The sequence below is a fragment of the Gorilla gorilla genome, chromosome 21 (genome assembly GCF_029281585.2).
Source record: "Gorilla gorilla gorilla isolate KB3781 chromosome 21, NHGRI_mGorGor1-v2.1_pri, whole genome shotgun sequence".
Taxonomy (NCBI): Eukaryota; Metazoa; Chordata; class Mammalia; order Primates; family Hominidae; genus Gorilla; species Gorilla gorilla.
Window position 1 is genome coordinate 69919371 of NC_073245.2, and position 19262 is coordinate 69938632.

General features: G+C 56.9%; 1 protein-coding gene across 2 annotated transcripts in view; it reads right to left on the reverse strand.

The window, feature by feature from the left end:
* Nucleotides 1-1013: 1013 nt before the first annotated feature.
* The window catches only part of PMEPA1 (prostate transmembrane protein, androgen induced 1), a 59175-nt gene continuing 40926 nt past the window's right edge, over nt 1014-19262 (reverse strand). For both annotated transcript variants that reach the window (XM_031004914.2, XM_019017425.4), the window contains exons 2-4: nt 9152-9306; nt 2640-2693; nt 1014-2205 (exon numbers count right to left, since the gene is read on the reverse strand). In XM_031004914.2, coding sequence (XP_030860774.1) covers nt 1660-2205; nt 2640-2693; nt 9152-9306 — 755 coding nt within the window. In that variant the 3' untranslated portion in view covers nt 1014-1659. The remainder of the gene's footprint in view (nt 2206-2639; nt 2694-9151; nt 9307-19262) is intronic.

Genomic DNA, 19262 nt, shown 5'->3' on the forward strand with positions numbered 1-19262 from the left:
CAGCCACTGGCCCCGGTGGGTCGCAAAGCCCCACCCCTCATGCTCTCCTCTGGTCACCTCTATTTACGCTCACATGCCCCTTCCTGTCCTTCACCTGCACGTCACCAGCAGGTCCCGCCAACCCCAAATCTATCTGGTGAAAACCTGGAGAACAAGAGCGGAGTCTAACAGAGATGTAAATGAAAACACAGATCAACAGACACACCAGAAGTGAAGCGTTGTTTCCGCAGGGAAAGGAGATGGAAAGGGGAACAGAGAAGGTGAAGAATTCTGCGCCCGAAGCTCGGGTTGGTGTTTGCTCAACTGCTTTACTCATTTTAACCCTTTCACCTATCCTGGGAGAAACCCAGGCTTGTCACCTTTTCATGTTGGGTTGTTTGTTTATTGGCCTCTTAAGTGAGAATTGATCCGTGAAGGGAAACAGACAGGAGGAGGTCAGATTTCGAATACCTGGGCCTTCCTAGGGTCCAGTGCGGCAGTTACCGCACCTGCCTTCACCGGTGAACCTTTAGCCAGCTGAACAACCACCAAAGCGCCCTGCAGAGACAAGTCATCGAGCCCGCTGGCATGTCCCTGGTAGCCCGGGCACCAGCCGCTGTGGCTTGTGAGGGGCACCATGCTCCACCCCACGGGGACCTTCACAGTTGGAAAAAAGAAGAGGAAAAACTAATTCCTTCGGTAACAGTTTATTTTCATTTTTGGGAAAGGCAAAACCACTACCTGGAACTCGGTGCCTCCGTGGTTAACTTTCCTATTTTGCTTGTGATTTAAAGGCTGTTCTGGGTCAGGGGGGAAAAAGGTGTCTCCTTCGGTAGGGAATGTATAACGTGGTGATAACCTGTCACTAGGCAGAAGCATCCACTCTGCAGGGACAGTGGCCCCTCAGGAAAGCCCGCCGCTCCTGGCCAAGGCCTCTCTGCAGACTCCACGGGGGCTCACCCTCTGCCGTCAGGCGACTCTGAAATTCCGACATTTCTCCCTTAAAGTCTCAACAGACACAAGAGAAGTTTCCATCAAGCAAGCACTGACATATTTATATTAAAAAATAGTGCAAAATCTCAACATTTATATAAATAACTCTAAACCCCTGCTTTGTAATTTTTTTCTTTACAAGGTAATACACACTTTCTGACTTGGCACTCAAAAATTGCCATTTTTTTCCTCTTCTAGTTCAGAAAACAACTTTTTTTTAATAGGCCTCTTCTAATACAAAAATACTCCTGCCCTCGCACATACAGTTTCTCTTATCTTATATATATTTATATATATAATATTGCAGATCTTTAAACAAAGGTTTTGTGCAAATATGTCTTTAAAGTTAAGTGAAATTATCATAAACAAAAGAAAATAAGCATTCACGCACGCAGCTCAACTAGAAACAAGAAAGACTACTGTAGAAATTTTTTTTCTTTTGCCTTCAAGACACAGCTCAACAAAGAAACGTGGTTTTTTTTTCTTTTTTCTTTTTTTTTGCAAGCTCTCTTAGCTTGTGCATTCAGACCAGACATCACATGTAAATATTTATACACAGGGAGGTGGGAGGGGAGGGCTACACGATGCGTTGCTGCGCCCCCCGCCTTCCTCTTTCTCCTCCTCCAAGAAGCGCGGAGTGTTCTGCCTTTTCACCTACGCAGCCCCAGCCCGGCCCCCCTGGGGACCCTAGAGAGGGTGTGCTTTCTGTTTATCCTTCTCTTTGCTCCAGATGGCTGCGCTCTCTAGGGGCGCGATGTGTGTGTGGTGGAGCCGGGTACCCTCCAGCAAGGAGGGCGGCCCACTGCTCTGCTGGTGCTGGAAGGAGGACCCCGGGTAGTGGCCGATGACCTCGCTGTAGGTGGGTGGCGGCCCCTCCATGCGCCCGCCGCTGCCGTAGCACGTGGCGCTGATGCCCGAGTTACTGCTGGGGGGGCAGGGGCCGCCCAGCCTGGCACTATCCATCAGGTCACTGTCGAAGATGGTTCTGTTTGGGGGTGCGCGCACCGACTCCCGGTTCAGTTCCAGCTGCTGCTCGGGGTCCCGAAGCTGGAGAGTGCAGGGGCCCTGGTAGGGTGGAGGCTCCTCCCCGTCCGACAGCGAGATGGTGGGCGGCAGGTCGATCTCGTGCTGCAGGTACGGATAGGTGGGCTGGAAGCGGTGGAAGCGGTCCCGCTGGGCGAAGGGCGGCACGGCCAGGCGGTCGGTGGGCCGAGGCGGGGCGTAGACCTGCGGCTGGAGGAAGCAGAGCGGGAGTGAGGGAGGGCGGCTGTCTCAGGTGGGTTGTCCAGAAGCGATCCTGAGACTGGAGTTCTGCTGCATGGGACTTGGCTCGCTGGGGAAAGGGAGAGGGCGGCAGGGCTGGCGGGGGCAGGAGCCCAGAGCCTGATCCCGCGGGGGCCCTGGCCTGGGGGGCAGCACTGCAGAGCTGCACCGCCCTCCTCCAAACAGTGGCAGCGTCCGTGCTCCCGTGTGCAGAGAGCAGAGAGCTGGGCTGCTCCCTCAGGGGCAGGGAGCAGATGATCTCCGGCAAGGAGGATCCCAGCAGCAAGGGCACTGCAGAGGAGGGCGGAGGGGTGAGCCCTTAGCAGCCCACACTCTTCCAGCCGCAGCGGGAGCAGCCCAGGGTGGGATGGGGGTGTTGGAGGGGAGGCCGAGGGAGGTCTCACCTCTGGGATTCCGTTGCCTGACACTGTGCTCTCCGAGGGCCACAGGCATCCTTCCTGAATAGGAAGAAACGTACAAGCAGGGTCAGTGGGGTGGGCAGGAGGGACAGCAAAGGCTCAACCCAGATTCGACTCTTAGGCCTTTACCCTGGAATCAGCTCTTGAACCCACCCACCTCTCTGCATCCGAACCAGCTTCCCCAGCCCCTGGCCCTGGATGCTTTTCCAGGACGTGACCACAATCACCTCCTCACTGATCCCTGAGGTGCCCACTGCTGTCCCCTGAAAATCCAGCCTGACACTTTCCAAAACATACACCCACTTGTGGGGCCCCCTTCTCAAAGCTGCCTGTAGCTTCCCGTGGGCCTTAGTGGCTTCTCACCAGGCTGAACATGGCCTCAGCCCCTCACCCCTGGCCCCACTCCCCTGGGCCTGGGCCCCCTGCTGGCTGTGTGACCTGCGGCAAGTTACTTAATTTCAACGCTGCAATTTCTGTACCTGAATTATAGTTCTTGCGATTACAGTACTTGCCTCATAGTTGCTCAAGCACTTGCTGAATTTGAATGTAAAAACCACCCGGAGCCCACGTGGCACTCAGGTAGCATGTGAATGTGCTGGGTGTCACCTCCACACTCCCACCAGCCACACTGACCGGCCCCATGGGGCCTCAAGCTCAGCCCGAGCCCCAGGTCCTTTACACGGCAGGCCAGGCTGCACAGCCCGCTCCTGTCCGCTTTCAGTTCCAGCATCCCCTGCAGACCCTTGGAGACCAGCATCTGAAGGGCCTCTCCCGTGAACCTTGTCATCTGTTGATTCCCTTTCCAGCACCTGTCCTACCTTAATCATTGCTTCTATTTATTTCTTTACAGTCTTTCTCTCCCTTGATCTAGTGAGCCCATCATTACTGATGTCCCAGTTCACAGGTGAAAAACAGGAGAGTTGAGGAAAGTGCCCAAGGCGGCTGCTCTGCCATAAAACAGTGATTCAGCCTCTGGCAAAGGAGCTGTGCGGTTCCACTGCGGCGCCAAGCTCTGGTCTGGGTGCAGGGGCACAGCTGCCACTTCATGAAGCTTATGCCATCTGCTCTGAGATTACAGCAGGGGCCTGGACCTCCTCCCAGGAAAATGAGACCCCACGCCAGGACCAGTTCCTCTGAGTTTCCCCAAATGCCATGACGGTGAGCCCTGGGCCCGGGGAAAGGGATGTCTGTTACTTTTATAGCTTCATTGAAATATAACTGATATGCAAATAAATGGACATATTCAAAGCATACAATTTGGTAAGTTCGGGGATATATTTATACCAAGAACCTCTCACCACAATCAAGATAATGAGTATGTCCATCACCTCAAAAGTTCCCTTGGGGCAGGTTTTTTGAGGGTTCCCAGGTAGGATACCGCTCACCTGCAGCCTGGGTAGGAACGGCCAGAGGGTGGTAATTTCCCATATGGCCACTAGGAGGCTCTGTGGCCCTCAAAACTGTCCCATCAGGACCGCTCCTACCCCTTAAGGCGGTCTTAACTGCCTCGTCTCCTGATTTAGCGAATGGCTCTGATATTCTTCAAGTTGCAAAGCCAGATCCACAGGATCATTCCTGACAGCTCCTCTCCCCAACACCCTTGTTCCACCCACCCTTGATCCCCTCTCATTTCTCCCTCTATTAAGACAGTTCTATCCACCTCTCTCCCCAGCATCTGTGCCTAGTGGACAGCAAAGTCCTATGGAACCAGGGCCTCCATGTGCAGACAGTCCATCTGCAGCCTGCAAAAACGCAGATTCTGTAGCAGGAGGGCTGGCGAGCCTGCGTGTCTCACCATCTCCCAGAGGCTGCGAGTGCCGCTGGTCTTTGAGGTCCTTGAGGGGTCTCCCAGGGTCTCCTCCACTCTTGCCCTTCCCCAGGGCCCTTCCTCCTCACAGAAGTGGGAACATCTCCCTCATGTCCCCCACCCCACACCCTGCCACTCCTCTGCTTAAACCGTCTGGGCCCCCCGCTGCCTCCAGGAGAGAAAGTTCCAACCCCTTACCGAGGCCCATGCCCCCATAGATGTCCACGGCCGTAGTATAGCTGTTTCCTTTAACGAGTTTTCCTACCTGTACAGCGGGCTGATGACAGCGCCTGCAATGCACCATACAGTGTGTTCTGCAAGGTGCCCAGTGAACACAGACTCTCACGTCTTGCCTTTGGATCTGAGCCCATCCTGGGTCTGAACCAATGGCCCCTCTTTCCTCCCTTTCCTGAAGAACTTTGACTGGCCCCTCAAGCCTCTGCCAAGGCGTGCTAACCCCGGAGCTCTCCGTTAGCCCCCCAGGCGGGTCAGGCACCTCCTCCCATCTCCTCCAGTCCCCTCCTGCACCACAGCCTTTGTCCCTCTGCTCCTGGTGGCCTATTCAGGGGTCTCAGTCGCCCTGCAGGAGCTGCTACCATTTCCCCAGTGCCGGGCGCGGGCATGCTATGCAGTCAGGGAGTGCTCAGGTTGCTACTCAAGTGCGAAAGTTGCTGGGTGACCCGTGCAAGTCATCTTTGTGGAATTAGGTCCCAAAGTGACTTGAGAAGTGGGGGGAGGTGGGCCCAGCTTCAGAATTGTCTGGAACCTTCCCCAGCCTCTGGCTATGTCTGCCAGTCACCCCCAGGTGGAGGACAAGGACAGGTTCTAATCCTACAGCCACTGCTGACGAGCACCCCCCGCTCCCAGCAGCCTCCAACCACTCCCAGGCTCCCAGGGCTCGGGGTGGACTCCTCTTCTTTGAAGTGGGCGCACCCAGTCCACCTGCGCCTTCCCCATTTAGATGCTTCTAGACCAAGGGTCTGAAAACTGTTTCCATAAAGAGCCAGAGAGTAAAATATTTTCTGGTTTGTGGGCCGGCGGGTCTCTGTCATACCACTGAACCCTGCTGCTACAGCCAAGCGCAGCTATGGGCAAAACACACTCGAAAACACTTCATTCACACTCAGAGAAGACCTCATTGACAAAACCAGGCAGCGCAGTGAGCTGACGCTCAGGCAGCTCCTCCCAGACCCCTCCAGAGTCTTAACACCACGAGGCCAGAACGCAGCTGCCCATTCTTCCCCTGGAGTCCCCAGGTACAATCTTCCCATCCAAGGGGACAGGATGGCCTTCTATCAAACTTCGAGGACTCAGAGATGTTTCTAAAGAATAAAAGATGATTCTGGTCAGGACACGGCCCAGCACAAGGGGCCTGGGGGAATCCGGTATCTCCTGAGGCCATGGGAGTGGACGCTAGGTCTTTGGCTCCCACTGCTGGCAGATTATCGCACATTGGCCTGGCCACAGTCTTGTCCCTGCCCCTGGGAAATGGGCCCTTGGTGGGCTGGGTTCTCTCGGGAGCAGGAGACCCACACTGAGGACTGATTTGGGGATAAAGAGGACAAAGGGTCACCCCATCCAAGGCCTGAGTTCCTAGTCTCAGTAGGCCTTGGGCACAAAGACTGGGATTGCCTTTCTGGGTAAACCTGAAGTCTGTGCCACTCCGTGGCTGGGTGGTCACTGCAGTGACGTTCTGCATCATGTCCCGAATACCCTCGGAGCAGCGCCAGGGTGGAAGTGCCATCCCTGGCTGAGGGGCTTGCCTGCACTGGAGCCTCACCCTCAGAGGGCAGATCCTTGCCCAGTGTCACACAACAAGGAGGTGACAAGGCCGAGACCAGACCTCAGAGCTCAGGGTCTTACCTGAGATGGTGAGGCAGGTGGGTGAGGCACGAGCTCTTGTCTCCATACAGGCAAGAGGGGACCCCCAGGGTCACCCTGAAAAGGGGCCATGGTCAGATAGCCATGCCAGGGGCAGAGCATGGGCGGGCTGGGGGGATGTAGACTGGGCCCGGGACAGATAAGAGCTGTATGTGGATCTCTATGGAAGGCCGCGGGGCCCAGGGACTCCTGTCTGGCAGGGGGTCCCCAGGGGAGCTGCCACATTCTGCTTTAGGCCTAGTGAGGCTCCACGTTTACCCAGCCAGGCATCCCGGGCGGCTGTGCAGGCGGCTGGGTAGACAGTGGGAGGAGACTTTCTATTGGCCACAGGTGTGACGGAATCCTACCCCTTCCTGGCAGCAGGATCCCAGGTGCCGTCTCCTGCTCCACAACAGTGAAGCCCCTGCAGTCGGCCTCTGGGTACGGTACACTCTCCACTAACTGCATCCTCCCCATGACCACGGGCCGCATAGGCCTAGCTTCAACCCACTGTGGAGATGCACACACTGAGGCTCCGAGGGGCAAGGTGAGTCCAGCCTGGAGTTAGTGCCCCTCCAGGGCTGGTGCCTTCTGGAATGTCCAGGCACTGTCACTCTCCCCAGCACTTGAGGGAGGACGGAATAGGCTGTGGGCTCTTCACACCAGCAGTGACAAGCAGTGTGGCCTCTGGCAAATGTTCCACCTCTTTCATCCCCAGTTTCTCCTCTGGAAAGTGGGGTGAACCCCTGAAGTCCCGGATGGCATCCCTGGGCAGACGTAACCAGTGCTTGTTGCTGGAGTGGTAGCAACAGCAAATAAACACGTCGGGGCTTGAGAGCAGCAGGTCTGCAGCACGCCCTCCGGACAGCATGCTGCGATGCACAGTAGGCCCCGGGTCTGGGGAGCCAGGCATTCCCATCAGAGGTCCCAGGGCTGATGCTCCTTGCCCTGGCAACCTGGTGACGCACTGAGGCTGGGGCCTGACGCAAGCAGAGGTGTCCAGACCTGCCAGGGACAGGCCTGCCGGCTAGGGACCGTGGCCAACACGCTTCTCAGCTGACTTGGCTCAGCCCAGGGACTCTGGGCACCACCACCAACCCCAGGCGTCCCCAGAAGTGGGGAGGCCGCACCCAGTGCTGCCTGTTCTGTGAGTCCTCCCCACACCTGGTGAGCCCCGGCTCAGAGATGCACCGCAGCCCCAGGGCTGGCCACGTGCCACCTCCTCCCCACAGTTCCCAGCCTGCTCTTTAAACAGCCACTTCCTGCCCCACGTGGTTGAGTTACACATCCTGGGTGCAGAGATGGAAGCCATTAAGAGATTAACTCTGTGCCGTCCTTTGGTCCACCTGCTGAAGGATACCGAACAGCCGGGCTTCAGGCGGCCGACATGGAGCCGGGAGTTCACCGTCAGAGGCGGGCAAGTTCCCACTGACCCAGATCTGCCCTGTTTGCCCCTGACTTTGTGGAGACTCGAAAGGGAAATTCTTGGGGTTTCCGGAACACCCACCAATGCTCACAACTCTGAGAGAGCAACACCCAGGACTGTAATGGAGAGCAGGGTCCCTCCTGCAGGGCTCTGTCCTCCTCACACTCCCGCGCCCACTTCACCTGGTCCTGCACAGCACGGCCTCAAGAGCAGCTCGCCCCAACTTCCCGGCCACGGCCCTCGGCTTCCTTCATCCGTGCACCTGCTCCTGTCTGCGCCCATCCAACTCACCAGCAGCACCCCCTGGGACTGGCTCACAGCCACTTCCCAAACGCAGGGGGAATTTTGCACACCCCGTGTGTGTGCTGGGTAGAGACCTGTCAGGTGGATGGATGGATGGATGGAAGTGCTTTTATAGCCAGTAGTGGCCAGACCCGTGCTCTGTGCTAAAGCCCTGAATCTCTGGGGAGGTGGATACGACTGTCAGCCCATTTTACAAATGGGGGATCTGAAGCCCCATTTTGGAGATCAGGGACAGGTCTGAGGGCACGTGGCCAGTACTGGTGGAGATGGGATTAAACTTAGGCCCCGGGACCTGGTGTCCTGTTGCCTTTATGGCTCTCCACGGCATTGTGACCACGACCAGATGTCAGCATAGCATGGGCACGAGGGCAGGGCCGCCACCTCCCTTCCGTCTGGGTCAGGGCTGCAGGACTGCAGGCACCTTTCCCACCACTACCCCGGTGGGTAAGAGCCAAATGCTGGCCCCTTGTCTCCACCATCCTGTTGCATCAGGCCTCTGTGTGGACCCAGAATGCCCTCCTGTGCTGCCTGCCCCAGGTGCCTCCTTGCTTTCAGCCTCATCCCTCTAGGTCTGTCTCCACTTAGCCTCGAGAGATGTGGGTCAAGATGGGGGTCAGCTTGCGCTGCTTGTGAGCCCAGCCCTGCCTCCCTAGCCGAGGGTTCCTCGCAGAGGCTCCCCCAGGCCTCAGTGGTCACATCTCCTGCATGGCGCTATCACCACCAGGCGTCTCCTCATCTCCCTCCTGGAACGTCAGCTCCATGACAGCAAGGACCTGTGTGCTGCCCTCTCCCCAGGCCCTGCACAGAGCTTGCGACCCGAGGCTGCTCGAGAGTCGGCTGAGTGCGTGAGTGGATCACGAAGCCTCTTCCCAGCCCAGCTCTTCATTCCCCACGTTCCTCCAGCATCTCTGAGGCCCGCCTGGCGGGTGCTTTCCTCCCATTTCAGGGGAGGAAGCTGCTGTCAGGTGGGCTCCCCAGCCCCTGTCTTCCTGCCCTGAATCTGTTTCCTGCAAACGCTGCCATTGGATCCCGTCCGAGTTTTTACAAGGGGCGTCCCACTGCCGCACCCTCAGGCCACAGAAGGGATGGCGGGGCACTTACTGAGGACAGGGCATCTTCTCTCCTCCGCCCCTGGCTGTGCCGGCTGATGAAAGACCGTGCAGACAGCTTGTAGTGGCTCAGCAGGCACGTGATCACCACCACCATCACCATCATCACCACCACGATGATGATGATCTGAACAAACTCCAGCTCCGCTGTGGAGACAAAGAGGGACACGTGAGACCCTGGACACCTGCAGGTCGCTGTGCTCAGGGCTCAGCCCTTTTGAGCTTTTTCACCCGCCTAGGGGGACAAGAGTGCAACCCAGACTCAGGAAAGCCCCCGCCACTCTCCCGGCAAGGTCACAGGCGATGCCTGGGGCTGGGGTACGTGCAGGGAAGCTGCTCTCACGGGGGAGGAGGGGGTACTGCTGGCTGGGAGAGCACCTCAAAGGTGTCCTGGGACCCAGACACCCCCTCTGTAGGGACTGACTGGAAGGAGGTAACGGGACAGGCAGGAGGAAGGCCCTGCTCTCTGCTCTCAGAGCCTCCTGGAGCCGTTCTGCGGATGCACAGCGTGATCTGACTGGCAGAAAGGGAGCCCTGCGCACTGGCTCCTGTCGCTGGGCAAAGGCTCGGGCAGACGGTCACAGACCTTTCAGCTGTCTTGGGGGCCCAGGGAGGGAGCAGTTGGGAGGAGAAGGGGACCCGTGAGTGCGGAGAGAGGAAGTTGGCACTGAGTTTGGGAGTGGAGCTTTGTGGAATTAAACAAAGAGGAGCTACATGTGAACATGTGTACACAAACCTATGCACACCTGACACTCCTACACATATGTCAACACACCAACACTCCTACACAAACACCAACACAAATGCCCCAACACTCCTACACACACAACGCTCCTAAGTACATGTCAACACCAACACACACCCAACACTCCTACACAAATAACACCCCAACACGTACCCCTAACACTCCTACACACACAACACCCCAACACTCCTACGCACACAACACCCCAATACTCCTACACACACAACACCCCAACACTCCTACACACACAACACCCCAACACTCCTACACACACGTCAACACCAACACATGACCCAACACTCCTACACAAATAACACCCCAACACATACCCCTAACACTCCTACACACACAACACCCCAACACTCCTACACACATAACACCCCAACACTCCTACACACACGTCAACAACACTACATACTCCAACACTCCTACACACACGTCAATACCAACACACAACCCAACACTCCTACACACATATCAACACCCCAACACACACCCCTCAACAGTCCCACACCCAAGTCAACATCCCAACACACACTTCCCAACAGACACAAACACACACAGACACAGCGCACCACACATACCCACACACACACATCCATCCCAGGACTCACAAACACACGCTACGCTCAACAGGACGGGGGTGTCATGACCCTCCTCTTGGTGAAAAGGCCTCAGAAAACCCACATTCCAGATGGCTGCGGATGTTGCCATTCGCATTTTCTAAGGTTGGGTTTTTTTGTTTTTTTTTTTGGTTTTTGATTTGTTTTTCCCCTAGAAGGCGGAAAAACCCTCAAGTGCTGGAATAGGAAGAAGGTTATTTTGATCCTGCCGGAGCCGGGCAGTTTCTGCTGACTCAAGCGGGTCTGTGCCGAAGCGGCCTCGGCAGCTGGCCGAGCACGGTGCCAGCAGAGCCCCCAGCAATGGGCAAGACGCCGGGTCCCTTGGAGGTGACACGGCAGAGTGGGCACCAGCCAGCAGCGTCCGGGGCCAAAGCTCCTCCAGCTTTGCCCCGCCCAGGACACCCTGCCCAAGGTGTGCAGGAATGTGACTCCCCAGACCCCGGCTGGCATGGGGGCAAGGAGGACTCCCCAGGGCTCCCTGGCACTAACAAGCAATTAGCCAGGCTCCCTGGGGGCCCCGGTTCAAGCCCAGTGCCACTGACTCAGTTCCTCCTCCTCCCAGGACCGAGGAACCAAAGCCGGGGGAGGGGGATCGGGGTGGGCAGGTGTCAGGTGGCAACTGGAGAAAAAACAGGCCATGCAGAGCCGATGCCAGGCGCTCGGGCCATCAGACGGCCCAGGCAAGCACACTCCAAACCCGGGGGGCCCAGCCATCTCCTGCCACCAGCCTCGCTCTCCCCAAGGCAGGAAAGCAGCCCATCCTAGGTGGGAATGTCACTGTCTGTGAAGTGGCAGACGCCTCTCCACACAGAAGCACTCCCACATCTGTGTCCACTGCCACTCCTTCTTCCCCAACAAGTTTTCCAGAACTTCCCCGTCTCGGGCGCTTTATGCATCTGCGCAACCGCTCAGCGCGCCATTGTCTACATTGCTGTTGAGCCAGTGTTTCTCAGCTGGGGCCGCGTCTGCACCCAGGGAACATGTGGCGATGTCTGGAGCCATTTTTGGTTGTCACAACTGGGGGGTACTCCTGGCATGGAGTGGGTGGAAGCCAGGGGCTGTGGTAACCGTCCTGCACCGACAGGACTGTCCCCCATGACAAAGAATGATCCAATCCAGTCGGTCATGCTGTGGGCTGAGCACACCTAAGAACAGGCGTTTTTATTATTATCCCCATTTCACGGGTGAGGAGACACGGGCTCAGAGGGAAAGTGATTGCCTCAAGAAGTCCAAGACCCTAGAGCTGGCGGGTCCTCCCACTAGGCTTGGTGGGGCTTTCCCAAGCCCCGAGAAGGCTGCGGCCCTGCTTGCTGGGAACTCAGGCCCCAAGCCCTGGGCCGCCTGTGGGACACCCGCATGTTCCTGGTCAGGAGAGATCAGGCTTCAGACCCAGGTCGCTGTGGCCACACCTCCTGTCTCCCCAGACAGGCAGGTCCAGGGCCGGGGCAGCCTGGCCTGATTCTGTAGGGCCCAGGTCCGTCTGTTAGCACTCAGGATAAAGCCGCATTCAGGGTACACACAGGGCTGGCTTTGTGTAACACCCACACCCCCCCACCCCCGGGGCCTGCAATTCCCTGCCCCCCAACCTGTGCACTCTTCACCCCAGTCCCCCCCTCTCCAGCTGTCTCCAGGGGCCCAGCCCACACCCGCCCTGGAGGGAGGGAGGTGTGTGGCTGTCTTTGTCCCTGTCCCAGGCCCTGGCAGCCTGCAGGACCCAGACAGCAGCGAGACAGTAGCTGGGGCTGCAGGGCCGGTGGGATGCAGGGGCAATGGAGGAGTCCCCTGCAGACTGAATGGGTGTGGACAAACCCTCACGGCTCTCCTGGCCCCGCCAGGCTCGGCCCCAGGGGCAGGAGGATCTGACTTTTGGACGTCTGTATCCACAGAGTGAGAAAAACGCTCCCAGAAATGAGCACCGGGCTCAGTAGCGCATAAGAGCGTCACCCTGGTCCCTGGGCCACCAACCCCCATTGGGTCACAGGCCCAGGAAAATTCACATGGGGGAGGAGAGGGAAAAACTCTCTAGAAAAGAGAAACTACAACTGACTGCTGGCTAGACTTGGTGAGCCAAGGGCCTGGGTCCAGGCTTAGGGAGACGGAGATTTGCAAGGGTTGCCGAGACTACGGCTCAGGAGCACCCTGGAGAGGGGCAGGGTGGTGGCAGGGAAGCACAGTGGCTCCCTCAGAGGGCCCGGGTCCCAGCCTGGCTCTTGGGGGCCCTCTCTGAGTCCATCGCAGTCTCCCTGTGTCAGCGGGGGGATGGTGGGCAGCAGGGGGACGGTGGGCAGCAGGGGGACAGTGGGCAGCAGGATGTGAGGGGGACATGTGCTCAGCGTGTAGTGCTCCCTGGAGGTGGACCCAGACACGGGATGCTCACTTCCATCCTGGCTCCACCAGAACAAGGGTGGCCCAAACCCATCCACCCTCAAAGAGACATGACCTGCTCTGGAATCGCAGAGGGAGCATCTAATGGAAGACCCTGGAGGGCTCCCTGTAAGGTGGGCACTGAGGCTTTTGGTGCAGGGCACGGAGGGGGGCGCAGAGTGGGGCACAGGTAGAGGGTATAGGTGAGCAGAGGCCGGAAGCCAGACCCTCCTGGATGCCACTGGACATGCCCAGACCTGGAGGTGTTGAGGAGGGCAAGAGAGGTGCCCCAGCCAGCAGCCAGGTCACCCCCACCCATCAGGAAGGCAACACCCTGGGCCAAGGAGGCCCCGAAATCTCCATCCAGCTCCAGTCAAGCCCCACCGGTGTGGATGCTGTGCGGGAGGAAGCCTGGTCAGGCACAGCAGCATTGGGGCTCACAAACAGGTCCAACAAAGACCACCCTTGGGCATGGGGTGAGGAGGCACCTTCCACGCACTTTCACACCCATGGTGCTGCTTCCAGGAGACGCTCAGCTTTAGGGGACAGGAATGCATTCTCTGGGGGGTGGACCATGCAGTGCCTGCTGGCGAGGTCGGTCGCAAACCAGAGACCCAAGGGCATGCGCACCAACTGTCCCTGGCCCCAGCCGTGTTCCCACCTGGCATCACGGGAGCAGGGCTGTGGGCAGCCACCCTCTCCACAGGCCTGGTCCCAGGACTCACCTGGCCTGGGACAGCCACGCCCTGACACTGTCGGTCCCCACCCCACACCACCCCAGGGATGCCTGAGACTCAGCATGCGGGCCTCTACGACGCACTGATCAGGGCCCACTCAGGCCAAGTTCATCAAGCATGGGCTCCCTCCCCACACTAAGTCCCACACATCCCTCTGGGCAGGCACCATGAATCCACCAGCAAAGACCCCTTGGGGGAGAGAAAGGTGCCTCCCCGCAAAGGCCTCGGAGTCAAGTTCAACACATGATGTGTGTATGAAGCGGCACCAACATAAACATGGCTCTCCACCCGCGGCAGCTCGCAGAATTGTCTTGCGTGCCTGCATTTGTTCCGAGGAGCGCAGGGAGGCTGGTGGGGCCCATTCCCAGTCGCAGCTTGAGAGCCGGACTCTCAGGATCAGATGCCTCGCGGGCAAGGGAAGGAACCCCAGCAGGACTGCCAACGCGAGGCGGAAGGAGAGAAGGCCCAGCACGGCCACATCCCTCCCTCTCTCCAGAGGACCCTGGAGCCGGCTGTGAAGCTGTGGTCCTTTAAGGCTGGAATCTCATTTAACAGTTTTAAAAGGGCCAAGCAGGCCACACCCAAGGCATCTGCAGTGCAGGCGGCTTCAGGACTTCTGGCCAAGAGTTGGGCCCCAGGTCACTTAGTGACTACTGGCAGATATGGAGCCACACCAATCCTGCCTCAGTTTCCCTAATCTGACAGATTTGGGAAGGCATTACCAAGGCATGGACAAAGACATCCCAGATCAAATGCCCAGTATGACACCTGCAGGGGTGGGTCCTACCACTGACCCTGACCTACCACTGTCAACTCTGCTGTGACCACAGGACACATTGCCAAGCAGTCATAGACCACAGGGGACAGAGCAGGAGAGGGCACACCCAAACTCACTGTAGTCACTGTAAGTATTGTCATGATTCTAACACATGACCTGGGGCCACTGAGCTGAGCCTCCCCAATTTAGGTAACATCACCATGCCCATTTTGCAGATGAAGAAACTGAGGCTTAGGGAGAAGTAGCCCTGGATGATGCAACTAGGAGCAGGGTTGAGACTTGAACCCAGAGCCGCCATATAGGAACTCAAAAGGGGGAAGGGTTTCATTCTCCTGCTAAATTTTCCTAGCTCGCCCACGGCCTTAGTCCACCCGCCCCCTGCCCCGGGAATCTGAGGATGTGGTTCTGACGTTCTGGTCCAGTCCTCGTGCATCCACTGTCTGTGTGATGCTGTGCACATCTACCTCTTTGAGAGGAAGTTACCTCATCTGTCAAAAAAAAAAAAAAAAAAAAAGAACCAACCAGGGGCAGGGGTGAAATAATGGATGCGAGAGCTCAGAACGGGACAGAACGCAGCACACTCAACTGTCACCATTGTCACAATTACTGACACTCCTCTGGGGACAAAAAGCATCCCTTGTTCCCCTGATGCTCCCTGGAAATGCTGAGGTTTGCTGGGCTGCAGAGTACAAGCCTGCTTAGCCAGGTGTTCCCTGACTGGCTTCTGTCCCCGGGGTGGGAGATTTGAGCTCAAGTCAGTCCCAAAGGTCACCCAGGATGGTGGCTGGACCCAAGGCCCCCCAGGGGCTAACATGCGCTGGATCCCATGTTTATATTGGTGCCGCTTCATACACACATCATGTTTTGAACTTGACTCTGAGGCCCTTGCGGGGAGGCACCTTTCTCTCCCCCAAGGGCCCGCTGTGGGAACACAAGCCGCTGGGAAGGAGAAACATCTCGCTCTCATTTCATTCTGGGCATCAAGCCTGTGCTCATCACTTGGACGGCCTGGGGGCTCCTGCCATTTTTCTTCGTAATTTTTCCCTTGGGGAGGGTGATGAATGCAGCAGGCTCTCAGGGGTGACCAAGCCCATCTTCCAAACACAAAATAAGGTCACTCTAATTTAATTTAGTGTCCTCTTTCCTTGTGAATAATTTCACATTAACAGGTTCGTGTGCCTCGTTGGAGAGGCCCCATCCTCCTTTTCATGGTCTCCTCCAGAGACAGGCACAGTCCCTCTGGGAGGTGCGGGCACAGCTCTGCCCTGTCCTGTTTGTCCTACACTGGCAGGAGAGGAACAGTGAGCAGGCTGCTCCCTAGATGCCACGCAGGGGGCCGAACCCTTTATGCACATCATCTGATGGAATTCTCACCGTCATTCTGTGAGGTCAGTACTCATAGGACCCCCACTTTGCAGATGAGGAGACTGAAGCTGGGAGAGGTGAGGCGACCGCCAAAGACCACACAGTCCAAGGCTCGGAAATGAGTTCCTCTGACCCCAAAGCCTGACCATTTGCCCGACCCCCAGCGGTCCTGAGTGTGATTATCCCAGAATGTCAGAAACAGCGGGAGATCGAGCCAAGGGCTTGTGTTGAATGTGACTGATCTTGGGGTCAGTAACAAGTGCCTGGCGTGTCGCCCCCAATGCAGTCCACGAAGCTGGTATTCATGGCCTGTGGTACCCACCTCTGAGCCAGCGCAGAGCAAAATCCGGACGGTGAGGAAGGAAGCGGGTGCAAAGAGTTATGCACACCTGCCATGGCATAACACAGACGCTGACAGCTGCCCTCTCCTCTGCCACTTCCTGTGTGCCAAGCCCCTCACCACAAAAGACTTCACCCTGTCTCTGAGTTTTTCATGACAAGCCCCGAGGGGCAGCACTGCCCCAATCACAGGCGAGGGGACGGGCCTAGAAATAGTTTCCAAACTCCGAAGCAGATTTGTGACACGGGAATGATACACACGATGGCACATGTGCGATACAGAAATATAATTGCATTAAATGACCTCGCAGTGGACACCCACAGCGTCCAGAGCTGAAAGGCCTGTAAGGGACATGGGCCTGTGGAGTGAAGATGGTGGCTCCCACCTCCAGCTGTGTCTTTGGTGCAGTCAAGGAGACGATGGTCAGGTGCCTGCATTTGGGATCCAAGGGGACCCCACCTTTCAGTTAGAGCTCAGGTAAGGCAAATACACGATTCTTTCCCATCCAAGTTTCTGGACCTCTGTTCTTGGGGACAGAGCCTGGACCTGAACTGACGGCAGAGCAGGGGCCTCAGGGTTCGGATCCCTGTTCGGACGTTTCATGGCTGTAAATGGGGAGAGGGTCGCTGGAAAATTTGTTAATGTGCAAGAAGAACCCACCCAGCCCACGGGGGCACTGGGCGGGGAGGTGCGGCGGTGACTGAGTTTCTCAGAAATAACGGGGGCAACAATGGGGTGCTGGGGCTCATTTCTCTCTCTTCAGCTGGGGAGCTGGGAGCAGAGTCCACCTGGCTCCTGCCGGCCCCATGGAGGTTTCCAGACCAGACGACCCCCCTCCACCGCCACCCCCACAGTCAGTCCCAGGGGAGGAGCAGCTGGCGTCCTTCCTGGTTAACAAGCAGCCAGTGCATGGGGCCCTGTCTGGCCTCCGGGCCGCACACCGAGGAATTAGGAATTGGCGCTGTCTGAAATTTATGAAAATCTAATCTTGTTAGGCCTGCCTGGATGAGACCCGCCTGGCGGGGCCTCATTGTCATTCTGCAGAGCCCCAGCGGCCCTGGGGTTCCAGCCACTTCATTTACTGCCCCCTCCCCTACCCACCCCCACTACATTTGAATAGGAACCCAGCTCCCTGCCCCCCCCACCCCAGCCCCCCGAATTTTAAGTACAATCAAACCAGCCGTCAAAGGAATAACTTTCTGATCGCTCCTGGTGCCATTTCAAACACCCCCGACGGCACGTCTATTTCTTAGGGTAAGACCTTTTATGGGTAAAAAAATTTGCTCTGTCTTTCTCTTGAGGTTTGGGGGGCGGGCGGCAAATCTAGGCCGGTTTTCTCGTTTTTAAAACCAGACTGCACTGCTTTCAGAGTGCTTGCTTTGTGGCAAGCACACGGCTGAGCACCTGGCACCAGGACAGGTGAACTTGGGACACTGTCCCATGTTGGGAAGGGACGCTGAGAGGGGACAAGCCACGTGGTCAGCAAGGGTGGGGACTGGGGCCCACATCAGGGCCTGTGCTGGCTCCCTGCCCTGCTGTTCTTGGTAGAATCTTGGGATAGAGGTTAACAGCATGCAGCTTGCACCCAGTGGTCCTGGGCTCAAGTCCTTGCATTGCCATTTGCTGTGACCTTCAGTAAATCTCCCGGTACCCTCATCTGAGAAGAAAACGGAGAGATAACTAAGTCCCCTGTACACAAGGTTGTAGCAAGAACTACCCAAGTTAACTTCCCGGATGGAACCTCTTGAGTCAAGAACTCCAAGCTCTGGGCTAGGCTCCTCCTACACCTGTCCCCTCTCCCCACAAGACATGAGCTGCAGACATCCAAACTCACAGTGGGTGGAGAAGGTTCCCTTAAGCAGGCCCCGGTCCAGCGCCATCACTTATGTGCAGTGTAGGCTGGAGCACCTCTGCAGAGTGAAACAGCAAACTCTGGACATTTTCGGGTGTGAACCTTTGCTCCAGCATATAGACAGCTGGGTGCTGATCACCCATTTCCAGTTCCCCTGGGCTCCTCCCCCATGTGCTCTGTTCCAGCCACTTGTTTTCTGTTCTATAAAAGCACCATGCATGACCCACCTCAGGACCCTGGCACGTGCCATTCCTCCTGCCTGGAATGATTTTTCCTCAATAACTTCATGGCTTGCTCCCTTCATTGCCTTGATCCCAGCCCCCAGGTCCCTGCCTCGGACTAAAACAGCCCTCTGCCCTCCAGCCTCCAGGACCCCCATCCCTGTGCCTGCTTTACTGATCTCTGCAGCCCTGATCTGGAAGCTGTATGTGACCCACCCAACACTGCACTCTCTGCCTCTCCCCTCTGGAATATCAGTGGCTCAGAGCGAACTCATTCTCCATGGTGTCCTCAGCACCTAGAATGGTGCCTTCCCCAAGGCAGGCACGCAATGACTACACTGAATAAAAAAGCACATTTATTTATTTATTTATTTATTTTTGAGACAGAGTCTCACTCTGTCGCCCAGGCTGGAGTGCAGTGCTGCGATCTCGACTCACTGCAACCTCCACCTCCTGGTCAGGCAATTCTTGTGCCTCAGCCTCCCAAGTAGCTGGGACTACAGGCACCCGCCAGCACGCCCAGCTAATTTTTGTATTTTTAGTACAGACAGGGTTTCACCATGTTGGACAGGCTGGTCTCGAACTCCTGACCTCAAGGGATCCACCCACCTCGGCCTCCAAAAGTGCTGGGATTACAGGCGTGAGACACCGCACCCAACTGAAGCACATTTATTCTGGTGTACACAAATGAGTGTGCAAGAAGGCCCCCTGCAGGTTTGCACAAAAGGTCACAATCAACTGGGAACCACTGAAATGTCCCTGGCAGGGATGACACCACCCTGGGCAGCACAGCCACCAGTCAGTCTGTATCCTCACAGGATGAGCCCAAACTGGGTTAGAAAAGAACAACAAATATGTTTTTAAAAATACAGGTGAAATCTTCTGATACACACCTATATTTATGAGTGACTGTTCACGTCTGCACAGACCAGGGACCAGCAGGGCACGCATGAAACTGCCAGCTGTGGGTCCCTCGAGGAGGGACCACAGAGAGCAGGGGACATCCCTTCCGTGTAATACATTTCTGCAATCTCAGCATTTTGGGGCACATATAATTATATTTATAGTAAAAGAGGGG